The sequence below is a fragment of the Vulpes vulpes genome, chromosome 6 (assembly GCF_048418805.1).
Source record: "Vulpes vulpes isolate BD-2025 chromosome 6, VulVul3, whole genome shotgun sequence".
Lineage (NCBI taxonomy): Eukaryota > Metazoa > Chordata > Mammalia > Carnivora > Canidae > Vulpes > Vulpes vulpes.
This window is the reverse complement of record NC_132785.1, coordinates 122,214,424-122,232,589: the sequence shown is the minus strand read 5'-3', so window position 1 is coordinate 122,232,589 and position 18,166 is coordinate 122,214,424. Positions and strand designations below refer to the sequence as shown.

The 18,166-nt window shown below is 50.6% G+C and overlaps 1 protein-coding gene across 2 annotated transcripts in view; it reads left to right on the top strand.

The window, feature by feature from the left end:
* CLMN (calmin) overlaps positions 1 to 18,166 on the top strand; it is a 103,667-nt gene that overhangs the window by 72,402 nt on the left and 13,099 nt on the right. For both annotated transcript variants that reach the window (XM_072762237.1, XM_072762238.1), the window contains exons 2-8: positions 1,737 to 1,798; positions 6,748 to 6,843; positions 9,386 to 9,469; positions 11,955 to 12,047; positions 13,812 to 14,002; positions 16,199 to 16,392; positions 17,792 to 17,874. In XM_072762237.1, the coding sequence (XP_072618338.1) occupies positions 1,737 to 1,798; positions 6,748 to 6,843; positions 9,386 to 9,469; positions 11,955 to 12,047; positions 13,812 to 14,002; positions 16,199 to 16,392; positions 17,792 to 17,874 (803 nt within the window). The remainder of the gene's footprint in view (positions 1 to 1,736; positions 1,799 to 6,747; positions 6,844 to 9,385; positions 9,470 to 11,954; positions 12,048 to 13,811; positions 14,003 to 16,198; positions 16,393 to 17,791; positions 17,875 to 18,166) is intronic.

The window sequence follows — 18,166 nt, the reverse complement described above, 5'->3', positions numbered from 1 at the left end:
TTGTTTGGATGGATGAATGGAAGGATGGATGCATGGGGGGAGGATGGATGGATGGATGGATGGATGGATGCTTGGCTGGTTGGTTGGATGAATGGAAGGATAGATGGATGGACAGATGGATGCGGGGATGGATACATAAGGCATATATAGACTCACAGACACCCACTTCCTCTTTTATACCCTTTCGCATCGTTAAGCCAACAGTCCGAACCAGGTTCTCTCAGGCTTTCACTGAATGCACTTCTGTTTCAGGGGACGTACTTTGCTCTCTCTCTGAAGCCATATGGAGAAACCAGCCTGAGCGTTTGAATGTGTGTGTAAATACTTTACAATCCCATAAACTTGTTTAAAGACAGGTGGGGGTGAAAGTATAAACCGGGGCGGCCTTTTGGGAGGGCAATTTGGAAGTAGCTATTAAAATTTTAAATGTGCCTACCACTAAGACCCTGCAGTTCCACTTTTAGTTGTCAGGCATGAGATGTATATTCATATGCTTGTGCACAAAGAACCACTCAGCAGGGCACTTGTGCAAGGATGTTCGCTGCCACACTGCTTGTCACAGTGAAAAACCGTAAACTGCCAAATGCCGTCCACAGAGGGACAGCCGCTGAGCTATTGCAACACCTATATTCTGGCAGGAAGGTCCCAAGTGGGGCCTGGGGGCAGCGTGCTCTCCGGTCTTCTGGAAAGCTCCGAGACTCTAGCTCATGGCCCTCAGCAGATGCCCCCTCCCTCCCTCATTTCTTTCAAGTCCTTTTCCTTTCCTTCTCTCTGCCCACAAAACACAGTTTACTGGAATTAGATCTTTAATTCCTACGCCTGCTTGCTAAGTGACCTTTCCTTTCAGAAGAGGAGGAAAATGAGTAAAAAAAAAAAAAAAAAAAAAGCAGTTATGTGCATAATTACTGTCTGCTGGCTCTTCAATTAAAAAGATTGAAAGCCACAATATTAAAATTTGATTTATGGGCACCACTATCTACCTAATAATGAGACTGAGAGGGAAAAAGAACCACAGTCGTTACAGAAAACCGTAGCCCCTCTGCTCCCCCAAGAGATAAATTGCCTCCCATTTACTTATGGCTAAAGAAACGTGGAGTGATTTTAAGCATATGTGATACGTTCTTCCAATATGTTGAAATCCAGGACTTAGTAATTCAGGAGTCATCTGGCTCAGACATTTCAAGGAAGCTTCCTGCGGGGTGTAGCAGCTTGAGCTTTGCGGTGGGGGGGAGGGGGGGGACACTGCTGCCACAGGCCAGCGAGCACCCAGACCTAGGCGCTGGCATCTCCACCCGTGGTCCGGGTCCTAGGGCACCAAGCCCGCTAAGGCCACAGAGCTCAGCAGCAAGTGGGAAACACACGGGATCCAGCTCCAAGTCCCAGCTTGGCTGCGTATTAGATGCTTGTCCCTCTGTTTCTTCATCTGTGAAATGGGAATGACCTTGCTGGTCATATGACATTGGGCAGGTGCTCCCTGTTTTCCTATCTGAGAGAACACGTGTGTGTCTGAATTCATGGTTATTTATTCTCGCTAAGAGGTTATGGAGTTGGGCTGGAAAGAAATGGATTCTAGGCACCATGCAAGTCATGGGGACCCCCTTCTGGGATGGGCTTCACTTCCACAGGGGATCTCCCGGGTCCGCCTGCCGCCCACCTGGATCCCCCTTGGGGAAGAGTAGGGCAGCATTTTGCACGGATTTCAGTTCATCCAGCTAACAGCACTTCTTTGTTTTCAGTTGAGAGAGAAAATGTGCAGAAGAGGACCTTTACGCGATGGGTAAATCTACATCTAGAGAAGGTAAGCAGGGCGCTTGGGTTCTTGTTCAGTGAGAGATTGGTCTGTCCCGGTGTGCAATTCGGGAGTGCGGCGAGGGGGAAGCGATGGCTCTGTGTTTATTCGTGCATTCACTTGCATAAGAGTGTATTTCACTGCCAAGTGTCAGGCTCTGTGTCGGGAACCCAGACATAAGTACGACATGGCTCTGCCTTCATGGGGCGATCAGTCCAGTGGGGAAGGAGAGGATCTATCTTTAAATAGGAATCAATGAGCAAACATGAGGAGACATTCGTCATCGAGCACCCCAAAGGCTTCCATGGACGCAGGGACTGGGGTGGGGATAGAGCTGGGCTTCCAGTCCTGGGGGGATAGGAGGGGACTCTCGGCATGAGAGCCGTCATCTGTAGGTATTTGGGATTGATTTATGCAAGAACTCAACACCTTTTAGCAAAGCCAGATTCCCTTGTTAATCACATAATGGTGCTACCTACCAAGGATATGACCTGCCCCCTTTGGGCACATCAGGCACCCTGCTTTAGCACGTCACAATCGGCTTCCGTCCCCGGGACAACCCTCATTACCCCTCCCATTACCAACGAGGAGAGAAGCTTTGAGGCCGAAATGGTTTTCCTGCAACCACGAGGGAAGCTCTTCTGGCATATTCAACTTGGCATTCAACTTCTTTTCCCCGTTTTCTTTCTTTCTGACATTCTGTGGCCAGGCACTTTGGAATTGCGTCTTTGTCTGCCAGCTTTTCGTGCACACTCACCGTGAAGGCTGAATGGGCTCCTGAAAAACAGACAAGGATGAGCACCAGAGGAGAGGGGGGGTCGTAGAGTGGATAAATAGCACGGTGCGGAAGCCTGAGCCCTCCGAGCCCTCCACTCACACCAGTTAGCCCCCAAGATAGGGAACATTGCCCTGGACTGGGGGAGGAGAGAGGAGTTTTCTCTCCAAGAGACAGGGATTCATCAGGATTCCTTTCCCTCCCATCATTTCTTCTTAAATCCCGCTATGTGGATCCCCCGCTAGATGTGGCCGGCCACATTTCCGGGTAAAGCTGGTAGTGTTCAAGCCCTCCACTTCCGGGAGGCCGGGTTTGTGGGGTTTCTTCTCTCCTGTACTCCTAAAAGGTACAAGAGCAACTACTGCCTGCCTGTAGGGTTAGCCCAGAAGAAAGGTTCATGGAGGAAATCATGATATGGCCAAGAAAATAATTGTGGTTTTCGGAAGTGCAGCTCTTGACCAAAATTCCAATTCGTGCAGTTTACCTTTGGGCCTGCACGATTTCCCCCGAGCAGGCCCTGACCACCCACACCTCGGTTCCACACCTGCGCAGTGGGGTCCCCCGGACCCAGGAGGGCTCCCGAGCTGCCCGGGATAAAGCGTTATAAATCACTTGCCAGTTGTTTTGACTGTTGGTGCATTTTCGGCAAGGCTCATAAAGCCAAGTGTTATTTTTGGGGGGGGAGAAAAAAAGAGGAAAACCCGTTCCCCCAATCTGAGTTCGCGGAACTCCTAAATTAATGCCTGATGTGTGTCAGGGTAGCTGGAAATTCCTCCTGTCGCCGTGGCAGCTTGCTTGCTTGCTTTTTAATTGAAAAATAAATAGAGGCAAGGACAGAGGGTAACGCAGCAGATGCCCGCGCCCTGGCTCGCCGGCCTCAGCCGGGCCTGGGTCCGCGCCTGTTGGATCAGGGATGGTCCCCTTGGCCGGGCTCCCGTCCCGTCTTCGGGGCAGGTGGGGAGCCCCGCTCGGGGGATAAATCAGATAGCACCTGAAACCGATGCCTAATAAACAGGGCAAAATTAACAGCCCTGTTTCCAACCTTGAGACTTTCAAGACCAACCTTTCATGTCAAGGAAACCCAGGAACCCCTCGGGGACTCGGGCTTAACTACAATTTGAAGGCTGTCAGAGATATTTACGGAGTCTCGGGCTTCTGGAATAATTCCTTCATTTACCGAAGGAGTTAGATCATGAAGAAAGCCCTGGGGGTGCTGTTTACCCGGCCATACCGATCCCATGAAGCCCGCGGAACGTTTGGGGCCCGCGCCGTGTTTTCGCTGGAGCGGGTTCAATGTCTCCTGCTGCCATTGGGCCGCGTGGACGCGGGCCAAGGCCCCGTTTGCTGCTGCCGCCGAGGCTCCTGCAGACGCCGTCGGTGGAAATTACTCTCGGGGCTCGGCTCGCGAGCGAGGCTTGGCGGCCAGGGCTGGTGACTGGAAATCTGTTAGTCCATCGATCAGGGGGGGTTCTGTTGGGGCGTCACGTTTTCCTGCCTCGCGTTAGCAGGAATAACAGTTCCGCGAGAGCCTCGGTAACCTGATGCCATCCTGTTCCGAGCGGAATGTGCCCAAGGAGCTGTGGGAGTTTGCAAAGAAAATAATTGGCCTTTCAGTTCAAAGTCTGCAGCCCCTGAAGCAGATCTCTTGTCTGTGCACCTGTGGGAGGAATTGGTCTGCGTTCGGACTAACTGGGGGTCAGGGGGCTCGTATAAGGGGTAAGGAAATGCCACCTTCCTTAATAAAAATAAAAAAAATAAAAAAGAACACGTGGACCCTCCAGAGCTATCGTGGGAAGGAGGCCTTCCCGGAGGGAAAGGGTGCCCAGACCACAACTCCTCTGTGTTTCTCAGACTTTCCACGTCCCCGGGCCTCTGGCTGGTTTACAGCTGCCACCTGCGCCCCAAGTCCTGTCTCCTATGTGAACACCTCATTCATCGTACCCAGGAGCACAGAGCGCACCCTGCCCACCTGTTCTAATGTTGCCAAAAGCCCCACTACCAAAGGTCAACCGAGAATTCATGCTGGGGGGAGGGCTAATTTAAAATGCGCGTTTCTGGAGCCCGTTCCCCGAGATTCTGTACAGTATAAATTCTAATCATAGTGTGTTGAAAGAGCTATTACCAAGCTGGCCTAAAGTAAGGCCAGGGAGAGCTGAGCCTCTCTGATCCAAGCAGGGAGGGAGGGGTGCAGTGGATCTGACTCCTCAACACCCCTGGGTCCCCACAGGGTACCGTGAAGCTGCTCCCATTCCAGTCTAGGGTTCCAGGAAACACAGTTTGGAAAACCCCTGCAGGAGCATCCAACTGACAAGTTCCAGGCAGCCCTGGGAGCGCCAGGCCACACGTCCAGCCAGACTCTTGGTGGACACAGCATGGTGCCAGTTCACCTAGACACTGGATCTCTCCGGGTCTAGGCCCAGAGAGGAAAGCCAGGGCAGCCTCCAGCTCTTTCCATGCAGGCCTCCTTCACACCCTGGTCATGTGAGCAGACTCGCCTCTTCCCCTCAGGGAGAGGCAGGAGCTTAAGTGAACTGGAGCCGACCCCGGAAACCCAGAAAGAGAAGCAAATAGGGCAGAGAGAGAGTAGTTCAGGGCCATTCCCTGTGCTAAGGGCATGTCCTTTGTACCACTTATGGCCGGGAAACGTATACCCCCCAGGCTGAAATGCCTACCTACAGGGGGAACCCCAAGACGCTGTAGGAAAGAAGCCACTTAATGAGCTGGTTTTACGGATGCACTGATCTGGGAAGGCAGGTGCAGTGCCGGGCACCTTCCCTGCACAATATGACTTCATTTTAGCCCTTGTGCTCTGAGACCTTGCTGACCAGGACACTCAGGCCCCGGAAGATTAAAGAAAATACCCAGGCCTGGTCCCTGTTGAGGGTAGAGCCTGGATTTGAACTCAGGTACGTCTAACTCCCTTGATTCTTAGCAGAACAGGTAAAAAGCGCGTCTTGAGAAAATGTTGGTTCACCTCAAGTAGCCTGGATTTTGTGCAAGAACAGCGGGAGTGATACTCAGAATGCTCATTGGCTTTTTTATCAAATTGTCATGAGTCTGATTTGTAATAATGGGCACGTATGACTTTTGTGGCTAAACATATAAACAAACATGAACATACACAGGTAAATCAGCCTCCCAACCTGTGAGTCCCTACCAGGCCTACAAACCCGGTGGGGAGGAATAGATTCTCCTCCTCACCCAGCCATCTAGCCACTCTGTGGGCCAGCGGCCTGTCTGTCTGGCTCCTGTGCCCCATAGCTGAGTCACACACGCTAGCCACCTTCCCAGCTTCCTCTACCAAAGGTCCTACATCTGCCCAAGTCTCCAGAATTGGACTGAATATAGAGGAAGTGTCAACTGGCACCTCAGGAAGGTCATATAGAGAGATGGAGCAGTGTTGGAGGCGAGGGAGTCCTGCTAACTCCTGGCACCGAGGCCCAGAAGGTCATCGGCCCAGGGTCCTGCCATCGTGGCACAGGTCTGCATAACCCCTGTGGGCAGCCAGTGAGTCCTGATGAAGAAACAGGACTGGGGCATCCTGGTGGCTTGGCGGTTGAGCATCTGCATTCGGCTGAGGGCGTGATCCCGGGGTCCCAGAATCCCATGTTGGGCTCCCCAGAGGGAGCCTGCTTCTCCCTCTGCCTGTGTCTCTGCCTCTCTCTGTGTTTCTCTCATGAATGAATAAATAACATCTTAAAAAAGAAAGAAAAAGAAAGAAGAAAAAAAAAAAAACCAGGACTGATTGTACTAAAGAGCTGATCTGACCAAACGCGGGGCATGTCACCTAGCCTCTTTGAGGACTTGAAGTGAAGGGCTTATACTAGGGTAATTTCATGGGAGTCCTGCTGGAATTATTTTCTTCTATGGAGGGCTATGATCAAGACATGCCCTTTCTTCCTCCCCTTAGGGGGAAGTGTGGATGTAATGTGATTGGGGGAAGGGGTCCTCAGATCTCAGGGTCCCAAGGGTCTTCAGGGCCACTTGAGTGATGGGCCGTCTGGTGCCGAGTCTCCTCCACGGCTTGCCAGCCCACCCTCCATCCCAGGGGCTGCCCCAGGGGCTGCCTGTACACAGATCTAGGTGTGTGCAAGTCGTCTCTTGGGGGAGACCTGCCGCTCGGGTACAGTTTGGTGGATTACACAGACCACTCATGGGCTTCTTTCCTCTCCTTCTTCCACAGTGCAACCCTCCTCTAGAAGTGAAAGATTTATTCGTTGATATACAAGATGGCAAAATCCTAATGGCTTTGTTAGAAGTCCTGTCTGGGCGAAATCTGGTACGTATGTCATGGAAAGGTCAAGAAGGCATAAAATGCAAAGGAAAACACTGCTGGAGGTTTGCGTTCAGTACACCCTTGGATATAGCTACACGTACCTGGCCATGCGTGATCCTGTGACCAGAAACGTGGAAGGGTGACATTCCTTTCTCAGTGACCCAAGACTGATAGAATCAGGTATAACTAAGCAGTGTCCTTTTTTTAAAATAAGTAAATATACTTTAGTATGTAAATAAATAAATGCTCGGTATTTTCTGGGAGTCTGTAAAGGGTAAAGATTGAAACTAGATCATTAAACTTTAGCTCTCCAGCTGTTACATGAACTAGAACAATAGCCAAGAATCAGGAAGATGGAGGAGAAAGGCATCTTACTAACTAAATTATATTATCCACTTGAGGCTAAAACAACTGCTGGCTTCTAGAACCTTCTTATAAGTATAGTCATTCCCCCTTACCTGCAGAGGATACATGCCAAGACCCCCAGCAGTTGCCTGAAACTGCAGATAGTACCGAACCCCATCTATGCTATGTGCTTTCCCATACACACATCCCTATGATGAAGTTTAATTCAGAAATTAAAGATTCACAGTAAGGGATTCACAAGGGTAACTAATAATAAAATGGAACAATTATATAACCACATACTATTATAAAAATTATGTGGATGTCAAAAAATATATTAAATTAAGAATAAATTATGTGAATATGGACTCTCCCTCTCTCCAAATACCTTATTGTCCTCTCCTCACCCTTCTTGGGATGATGTGAGATGATATCATGTCCACGTGATGAGAGGAAGTGAGGGGAATGACGTAGGCATGTGACCTAGCGTGAGGCCACCACTAACTCTCTGACTGCACGTCAGAAGGAGGGTCATCTGCTTTAGACCACAGTTGACTGTGGTCTTGGAAAGTGAGACCTCATCTAAGGGGCGACCACGATAGGACACATTGAACTGAACCAGCTGAGCTCGAGGTTCATTCCACTTTGGATCTCCGCCATACCTGTCCGTGCTGTGTGGGTCTGCTGTGCACAGGTCTGTCCTTCTCTCTCTCCCCTTCCCAGAGCAGGGGTTCTCAACACTGTTGACATTTTGGGTCTAACAGCTCTGTCATGGGAGCTGTCCTAGGCATTGCAGAATAGGTAACAGCATCCTTGGTCTCTATACACTGGATGCCAGTAGCACCCCTAGGTGTGATAGCCAAAAATGTCACTTGACGTGGCCAGATGTCCACTGAGGGGGCACAGTGACCTGGCCAAAATGCCGGTGGTGGTGATGTCTCAAAACCACACACTACAGTCTAGCGTTTGATGTGGCCTCCATGCCCCATTGTGGCGAAGTCAAAGGCGCAGCCGCGGATCACAGGTCTACTGGCCCAGAGCTCAGCCAGTGTGGACCTCTCCAGATTGACTTTTGATTATAGGTTTAAAGTCAAGAGCCCGTCCTACTTTCAGATCTAATGTAGCTAGAAGCTTGTCATGCCCCTTGACCCTTCCCAAAAGCAAAATGGGAATTTCCATTAGCTACTATTGCGGGGGAGGGGGGGTGTTGAGTGGACTGAACCAAGTCACATAATGAACTCTCACAAAGGGTGGACCTGTGGCAGTAAAAATAGTATTTGGCTCCTTAGTGGGTCTGACAACGAGCCAGCAGCACAGTCCCCAATAGGTGTCCTGAAAAAGTATATCCTGGTTCCTTGTTCTGTGTTCCCAGCAACACCAGCTCCTACTTGGCGTCCAGGCCCCTGGTTGATAGATACCATGGCCGTGCTGGGCCTCTGTTGGGGGTGGTCTTTGATTTTGGAGCCCAGACAAGAGCAGGCCACTGCTTACCCACTGGCTTGGCTGGAGTTCCCAGCTGGCAGAGCTGACACCACTGGTTTGCCTTGTAATGTAAACCGTCATCTGGAGTAGCTCCGGGTCAGGAGGAGCTTCCTCGGGATACTCCACTACCGTTGTCAGAGTTCTAGCTCCAGCAAGCATCTCTCTCTCTCTCTTTCTCTCTCTCTCCATCTCTGTCTCTCTGTGTCTCCCTCTCTCTGTCTCAATCTGTCTCTCTCTCTCCCCCTGCCTGTCTGTCTGTCTGCCTCTCTCTCCAACCTGGGACAACTGTCCACGAGGCTCCTGGCAGAAAACAGAAACATCTGCTATTGGCAGGAGGGACTTGTCGGATGATTTAGCAGCTGTGGGGACACCCCAGCTGATGCTCCCTGCCTGACAAAACTGTCAGCGTGGCCAGGAGAATACGTCCCTAGAGATCTCTGGAGGACGAAGAACACCTAGGCCAGGAGCCGGGTCAGAGAGAAAAATTTGACAAATCTGTCCCCTGTTTAACCTGCCAGGGCGCCCTTCCCCCACTCACCAACTCCAGTGAATTAAGTCCCAAGGACCAGAAAGAAGGGGTGGGGTTCAGCTGCAAGCCCCTAACTTTCTCCTGAGACTAATGAGGAAAAGGTAAAGACAGAGGCATACCCCACCGCACCGCCGGGCATTGAGCGCCTCCGTCGGATTCACTTCGGGTTTGCTCTGTTCTGTGTTCCAGCTGCACGAATACAAATCCTCATCCCATCGTATTTTCCGGTTGAACAACATAGCGAAAGCACTTAAGTTTTTGGAAGATAGCAATGTAAGTATTTGGAACACATCGTGGTGACACCGCTTTTCTTGTGAGGAGGGGGGGCAGCGTTTGACGTTGAGTGCCAGTCACAGGAGAAGCGAGCCAAGGGGGACCGCCAGGGGCAAACGGGAGTGGGGGGGTTGGGTGGTCACGATCCCTTAGGGATGAACACCAGTGGCCAGCAGTGGGCAGCCAGGCTGGTGGGCCGTGCAGGTAGGACCAGCCCCGTGCAGGTGTGGCACTGGGGAAGCCACAGTTAAGGCAGGAAGGCCTGGCCTCAGTCACCCTCTGGGGCTGGTCACCAGTGTGGACCAGTGTCTCCCGACAAGGCGGCCCTATCATTTTCTGGCTTTGGAAGGTTTCCCATAAAGCTCAGCTCCAAGAGCCACGCTCGGCTTCCTCCATGTGGGAGTGAAGGCGGAGATGGTCACCTTGACTGCTTTAATCTCCCCACACCCGGACGAGTGCATGAGCCTCCGGGACGGAGGGGGCTGTCAGCGCAGGGGCTTGGGAGACAGCAGGCCGCCCATGGCAGGTGATCCATCCCGGGGGGCAGGTGTGGAGGGAACCCTGGGCCTGAATTTGATCTGCCGTGTTATTCACAACATCAACAGGTTCCTTCCTGGCTCCAGCCTGCCGGCGAGGAGCGAGTCATATACCCTCTGCAAGAGCGACCTGAGCCAGGGAGCTCGGGAGCCTCTCCCCCGGTTAGGAGAGCCGGGCCCTACAGGTGGGGTTGTCGGAAACCCCTGACAAACTGATAGGATCTGAGATGAGGGTGGAACAGTTGTAGAAGACCCGAGGGAAAGGGAGAAAGGAGCATTTGTGCGAGATGCCCTCCTCGTGCTTGCTTTCCTGGGTCTCCTGGCAGGACTTTGCAGGGTAGATTTGAGAGGAGACCTTGACTGCCCTTATTTCTCCTCTGCCCCAGAAGTATGGTTTTTACTTTTGTAAAGGAATTATGAAGGAAGAAGCAAATGTGCCAGAGGCCAGTGTGGCTCCCAAACTCTTGAGTTTATCTCCAGCCCTTGACAGAAGTGCTCAGGTGCCCGATCTGTGTGCTCAGACTCTGTTTGCAGGATAAAATGAGGGCCAGTGGGCCTCAAACCTGAGTGCACATCAGAGAACCACCTGGAGCGCTGGTTCAAAGGCAGGTGGCCGGGCCCTACTCTCGGCCTTCCTGATTCAGGGGGACTAGGAGAGAATTTGCATTCTAACCAAATCACGGGCCATGCTGTTGCCCTTGGCCCAGAGAGCACACTTTGAAAACCAGTGCCTCTTGATGGGATGAGCACTGGGCGTTATGCTACATGTTGGTAAATTGAATTTAAATAAAATATTTTTAAAACAGTTAAAAATAAAAACAACTGGAAAAAGAAAAGAAAAGAAAAGAAAAGAAAGAAAAGAAAAGAAAAAAGAAAAGAAAAGAAAAAACCAGTGCCTTAGGGATTCACTGAATGCATCATCCTGTGGTCAGAACATAGTTCAATAAATACGCTAATCCCCTAAAGGTTTCTATAATAGATGCATTTTAAGCAGGATATTTTGTAATGATGCAGATACTCAGGGTATAAGCCTTATCCCCACACACACTATTTCTTTTTTTTTTTTCCCCCAGAAAGAGTCAGAGGGAGATGAGGGAGGGAGGCAGGAAGGGGCAGAGAGAGAAGGGAAATCTTGAGCAGACTCCATGCCCAGTGCAGAGCCCCACACAGGGCTCAATCTCATGCCCTGAGCCAAAATGAAGAGTTGTGTGCTCAACCAACTGAGCCACCTGGGCGCCTCCCCAACATGCTGTTTCTAATCAGCAATGGTAACGGTCTTATCCATCTGTGCTTCCTGACTGCTTATGTTAGTGCTCTGTGTTTGTCCAAAAATGTGTTAAATCTCGAGGTTTGGGGGCACGTGGGTGGCTCAGTGGTGGAGCATCTGTCTTTGGGTCAGGTCATGACCCCAGGGTCCTGGGATCGAGTCCTGCACCAGGCTCCTAGCAGGGAGCCTTGTCCTTCTGCCTGTGTCTCTGCCTCTCTCTGTGTCTCTCATGAATAAATAAATAGAATCTTTAAAAAAAAAATTCTGGAGGTTTGGTGGCATCAGTGTAGCATACAGACAGACCCAGTGGGCACTTACCATCTCCCCTTGAAAAGAATGACTGAGCCCTTTCCTGGCTGTGTGTCCCGGGTGCGTGACATTTGCTTCGGTGAAATTTCCTCACCTGAAACAGAGATGATAGAAGTACCTACGTTGTGGGGTTGTTGTGAGGTTGAACTGAGTCAATCCGTACAAGGAGCCTAGGGTAGTATCTGCCCCTGGTAAGTACCATGTACCTGTTTATGAAACTCATCTGCATACGTTTTGCATGCTGGGGTCCCTGAGGGGCCCTGGGCAGCCCCAAATGACACAGATGAGAAAGAGCAACAGGCCCGCGAGGGCATCGGAAAACCAGCACCTACTTGACGGCCCCGTGTTAAGCTCATAAATTGCTTCTCTCCAGGTAAAACTGGTTAGCATCGACGCAGCAGAAATAGCAGATGGCAACCCCTCTTTGGTTCTTGGGCTGATATGGAACATAATCCTCTTCTTCCAGGTAAAGTGATTTCCATGACACACAGTAATGATCTCCTTGAGCCTGGTTAGTGCCCGCGGAACAGCGTGGGCCCGCGTCCAGGGACCCCGTGAGATCTCGTTTCCGACAGATTTTGACTTTTCTGTTACTTGGAAAAACACCAGAGGCCATCTGGTTGCCACTGATTTGGGTCCCTGTGATTTTAATATCACACGAGCTCCGGTTCTCCAGAGGAGTCGAGCCATCCCCTTGGGACTTAGAGAGTTAAATATTTATCGCAGAAAATAATTTTGTTATAAAGTATCACAAGAACCAGGGAAATACTTCTGACCAAACACTGAGCTTGGAGTTATCCTAAAGTGACTCATGCACAGCAGAGACGGTTAGAGAGCCGGAATGAGAGAGGGTTGCGGGAAGAGGCATACGTGATAGGTTGAGACCGTGCTCTCCATCCTTGGCGACGTCAGCCTGGGTTTGGAAACGTGGGTTTTATAGGGAAGGACAGGATCTGTGGCTGGAGTCTGAGGGCGGCATTTAAAACCAGCTCGAGTTCTTGCCCCTGAGTAGGAGGGAGTAAGCTGACATTTCGTCTTCTAAAAATCTCCTTTTCTGAAACAGAAAGTCATGGCTTATTATTTAACGGCCCTGCCGAGAGGAACAGTGACCTGCAGAGAGGTGATTTGCTGCGGCTTTTGTCCCAGTGCTTGTGTTGCTGAGAGGAGCGTGTACAAGCAAGGTTTAGAGACAACAGATCCAGTTCTGTGTGAGCCTTGGACTTAAAATAAACCAAAGCCTGGCTCCCTGAGCCTCTGTTTCCACATCTGCGAAATGGGAGCAGTGGTCAGCTATGTAGGAAAGCCCCTTGTTATATACAGGCTTCAGGTACTAATGTGTCTTTTTAAACTCTCCGATGGATGCTGGAAACACTCTGAAAATGTGTAAAAAGTCAAGGCCTTAAGTCCCTCCCAGCTCTTCACTCACTCACTCATTCATTCATTCATTCATTCAGTGAATGTCTGTTGAGTTTCTCCTATGTGCCAGGCTCTGCACACACACACTCTTCCTCTTGTGACTCTCTGGGACCACGGACAAGGCAGGCCCGAGTTATAGGACTGTGTGGTGCAGGTTCTGATCAAAGTATGAGCAGTGTTGCTAGAATGCTGAGGAGGAGCAACTATGTGAGTGAGGAAAACTTCCCGGAGGAAGTGACACCAGAGCCGGGTTTTGAAGGATGAGCAGGAGTGCGTTAGGCCAATTCTCAAACTACCCTGTGCATATAGGTTGTCCGTGGGTGGTGTTGAAATGTAGATTCTGATTCTGTAAGTCTGGGGCAGGGCCTGGGCTTCTGCATTTCTTGCAAGAGCCACACGATAGGAGCCACATTTCGAGTTGCCAGAAATTGGGTGATGGAGCAAAGGAACATCTGGGCAGCAGGACCAGGATGAACACAGGCATGGGGCTTGAAACAGCATCATGCATTCTGGAGCCCATAGGCCATGAGAGGAAAGGGGTATGCAGAAGCGGGTCTGTGGGAGGAAGACTGTGTGTGCGTGGCCAAAGTGCCAAAAGAGAGAGACTCCAGGAAGAGAGGAGCTTCCTGTGAATGCCTGCATGGACCACAAGCCACATAAAACAGCCCGACCATCACAGGTGCTTCCTTGTCCTTGTGTGGAGAAGCAGCTGGGTGTGAGCTGGTCCCTCCAGCCAGGCTCCCTGCGGCCTTGGGTCAGAGGAGGGTTGGCACCGGGATTGTCTCCAGGGCCTGAAATACCATTTTCCTTCCAGATTAAGGAGCTCACGGGCAATCTCAGCAGAAACTCTCCATCTTCCAGCCTGTCACCTGGCTCAGGGGGTACAGACTCAGACTCTTCCTTCCCACCCACGCCCACCGCAGAGAGGAGCATGGCGGTATCGGTGAAAGATCAGAGGAAGGCCATCAGGACTCTGCTGGCGTGGGTGCAGAGGAAAACAAGGAAGTAAGCCATCTCGTCCGGTCCCCCTCCCCTCAACTACATGCTGTTGTCGGGCAGAGGGTGGGGGGCCTCCCTGGGTGGGAGGCGGTGGCAGGGGATGGGGTCACCGGCATATATTATGTGCCTGTTGCTTCATATGGGCTCCAAGAGCAGAGAGCACCATACAGTTTATTTTCTGGACACACAAAGCTATATCTGCACGCTGTTTGGTTTGCAGGAAACGGATAGGACAATCTGAGTACAAATCAAAGGGGCTTCACCCCATTAAATGCCAGAGTGAGAAAGGCTCTTGGATCCTCATCACATGCACCTCAGGGCATCTTTCAGAGTCTGTACCTACTTAAATAATCACCAGTAATGATAAAGGCGGTGTCGTGCCTGGTTAGGGCTGGCCTTTCCAAAACCCAGACAGGTGAGCTGGAGCAAAGGTCCTGGGCTGCTCTGTGACCCCGTGCCAGCAATTGGGGTCTCTGCAATTTAATATCAGGTCTTGTACTGGCAGCCAGCTGACAGCCCCTGGGGCCTGGGCCGTGGGCAGGGATGTCTGGAAAGCTAGGCCACGTGTAATGAGAGCCATTGGGGCTCTGTGGGGCCGTGGGGCCACCCAGCCCCGCCACGCACACACTGGGGGCCTTACTGGTGTGTCACGGCCGCATCTGCAAGACGGTAAACTTAACCAATGGCAGCCTTCCAGGACAGTTAAGATTAAGTGAAGCAAGCTCGTGAAAGTGCCTTGCGAGGTACCAGCCCTTAAAAAAGCACTTACTCATCGGATCCCTTCTCCCCGGTATATGGAAATGAAAGATAAAAGAAAAAAAGAAGATAGGAGAGAGTTGGATCTTTGGGGTTTTGATCATGATAGAGTTGATCAGTGTAGACAACCCTTGGATGTGGTTTAAAAAGAAATCAACCGAAAGAGAGAGCACAGCCTGGAGGGAGGGTGACGGTCCCTCCCAGGTGAAGGAGAACGTGTGTTCCTGAGATGGTGAGACGGTTCGGGGATCTCCGTCGTGGCGGTCGCTGCGGCGTCTACACTTGATAGAGCGGCGTCGTGGGATGTGCCCCCCCCCCCCCCACGGGAATGCCACTGGAGAGATCCCAGTGGACTGGGTTCAGCAGCCCTGCTTCTGGCGATCCACTTGCATGACATAAGATACGCTGAGAGACGCCCTCCGTACTTTTATAGCTTCTTGGGAATCTCAAGTGATTTCTAAATAAAACTATTTTTTAAGAGAGGTCAGTGACCACAGTTGGAAGATCGGCAGCATCGCAGGGGATGGATTCTAAAGCAGAGGGTGCCAGGCAGGGTTATCTTTGTCCTTCACTTTAAAAATTTTAATGCTAAAAAAAATAAAATAAAAATAAATTAAAAAATAAAAATAAGAATTTTAACGCTATTTATGTGAATAGTAACATTAGTTGCCGCTTGGTTGGTGGCTTCTGTGGGCGACGTGTGCCACACGTTAGGCTGATCTCACATGTGGCCGTTCTTGTGGGCAGAACCTACGCTTCCCCCCAACAGCCGCAGAGAGGTGGTGTCATTTTACACCTGCGGAGCTTGAGGGCCCGAGAGGATACGGGACCTGCCCAAGGCCACAGCACTGGGGACGCACAGAGGGAGGCCAGGATGTGAGCTTGGATCTGTCTGGCTCCATCCCCTGATTTGCTATTTTGACCATCACTGAAAAGTGCACAGTTTGGAGAGTTGCTCCTTTACGTGCCTGGGAATCTGGGAACATAAGCTCCTCATCTGCCTTTGGGTGCAGCATTCGCCTTTCTATTCTATTATTCTATCTTTTTAAAGATTTTATTTATTTATTCATGAGACACAGAGAGAGAGAGAGAGGCAGAGACACAGGCAGAGGGAGAAGCAGGCTCCCCGTGGGAACCCGATGTGGGACTCGATCCCAGAACCCTAGGATCACTCCCTGAGCCCAGGGCAGACGCTCAACCACTGAGCCACCTAGGTGTCCGTCTAGTCTATTATTCTAGATTATTCTAATGTTATTCTGTTTCTCTGGAAATGGAGACATGGTGGTCTGGTCCAGCCCTCCCAGGACTCAGTGCCTCTTGAGTCGGCAGCTCCTGGCCCCGCTCAGAGGCCAGCAGGTTGCCCCATGCCACTTGCTCACTGTGGAGGGGAGTCCAGGCCGTTGGCTGACCTGCATCACTCAAAGCACCGTGGCTGCTTTGCTGCAGGTATGGCGTGGCGGTGCAGGACTTTGCAGGCAGCTGGAGGAGCGGGATGGCTTTCCTGGCCGTGATCAAGGCCATCGACCCCAGCCTGGTTGACATGAAGCAGGCTCTGGAAGATTCCATGCGGGAAAACCTAGAGAAGGCTTTTAGCATCGCACACGAGGCTCTTCACATTCCCAGGCTCCTGGAGCCAGAAGGTAGTGCTGGTTCTCGCTCTTTCTCTTTCTTCCCTGTTAATTATTTTTGTGACGTGTGTAATACATGCACGCACATGTAGGAAAATTTGGAAAATACAGAAAAATCTAATGAAGTTATGTTGCTATTTCCTATATTCCTACCCCTTAGTATTTTTCAATGCGTCTCATGACAATTTTTTTTTTTTTACATAATTGAGATCAACTGTCTACATAGTTGACCCTTGAGCAGTGCAGAGGTTGGGGTTACTGACTGCCCCCCCCCCGCACAGTTGGAAATCCACGTATAACTTCTGACCCCCTAGAGACTTAACCATCAATAGCCTACTGGTGACTGGAAGCCTTCCCCACGACATGGACACTTAACTCTGTATGTTACAGGTATCAGACACTGTGTTCTTTACAATAAAGTAATCTAGAGAAAAGAAAATGTTATTCAGAAAAACCTAAGGAAGAAAAAATACATTTACAGGACTATGTAGTATTTACTGAAAAAAAAAAATTCTGCCTATGAGGGGACCTGTGCAATTCAAACCGTGTTGCTCAAGGATCAACTGTGGTTCTTTATTATGCTTTTTTTTTTAAATTAAGTTTTTCATTTTGGTTCCAATATACTTAGCATAGAGCATTGTATTCGTTTCAGGTGTACAATCCAGTGATTCCACAATTCTGACCATTACTCAATGCTCTTCATCCCCATCACCTGTGTCTATATTTTGCTTTTTTTTAACTTACTGTAGTAATTATGACCGCAGCACCTTACCTGTTGCTATCATGTCATTGTTATATAGTTTTAATGGCTGCACAATGGCCCATCCGGTGGGCACACCAAAATTGACTTAGGTCTCCTACCCCTGGTGGACATGAGGTTGTTTTGGGTGTAGTCACGTTTACATACAACATGCAGCGAACATCTTGCTGCGTAGAGCCCAGTGTGCATCCCACATCATGCCCCTCGGGACCGGACGCCACAGGTGGAACACCAGAGTCGGGAAGTGCGCACCTTTTTAAGGCACTTGGCTCTGTCAGTTTGCTTTCCGCATGGCTTGGGCTGGTTTGGGCTCCCTCCGGCAGTGACGGAGGGAGGGCCTGGCTCCGCAGACTCGCTGATGGGGTCGGCAGGGAGCTGACTGCTCCCAGTGGGGGGATTCGGACAGCAGGGAGTGACGGACGGTCTTGGGAACGAGGAACTCTGGATTCTGCATCCCAGCTCCGCTCTTCATCAGACAGATGTGAGACTGTAGTCAAGTGATTCAGCCCCCCTGGGTTTAAATCTCCTCAAGTATAAAATAAAGAGAAAACGTCAAAGATCTGTGGGACTCTTCTCCATCAAGCATCCCCTGATTCTGTTTAAAAAATCACATATTCACCGTCCTTCCAACTCTTGTGTCTCTCTTGACAGACATCATGGTTGACACGCCAGACGAGCAGTCTATTGTGACTTACGTGGCACAGTTTCTGGAACATTTCCCGGAGTTGGAAGCGGTAGGTTTGTTTCCCTTAACTTCGATGCGGAAAGCGTACGTGTCCATCTGTTGGCCACCACACAAAGCTGGGGTTCGGGCTGTGTGGTTCTGTGCAGTGAGCGGTAGTGATCAAAACCGGATCTCAAGTTCCCTTGAGCGTTGCCTTGGCACATCTTATTTTATTTATTTTTTTAAATAGATTTTATTTATTTATTCATGGAGACACAGAGAGAGAGAGAGAGAGAGAGAGGCAGAGACACAGGCAGAGGGAGAAGCAGGCTCCATGCAGAGAACCTGATGCGGGACTCGAT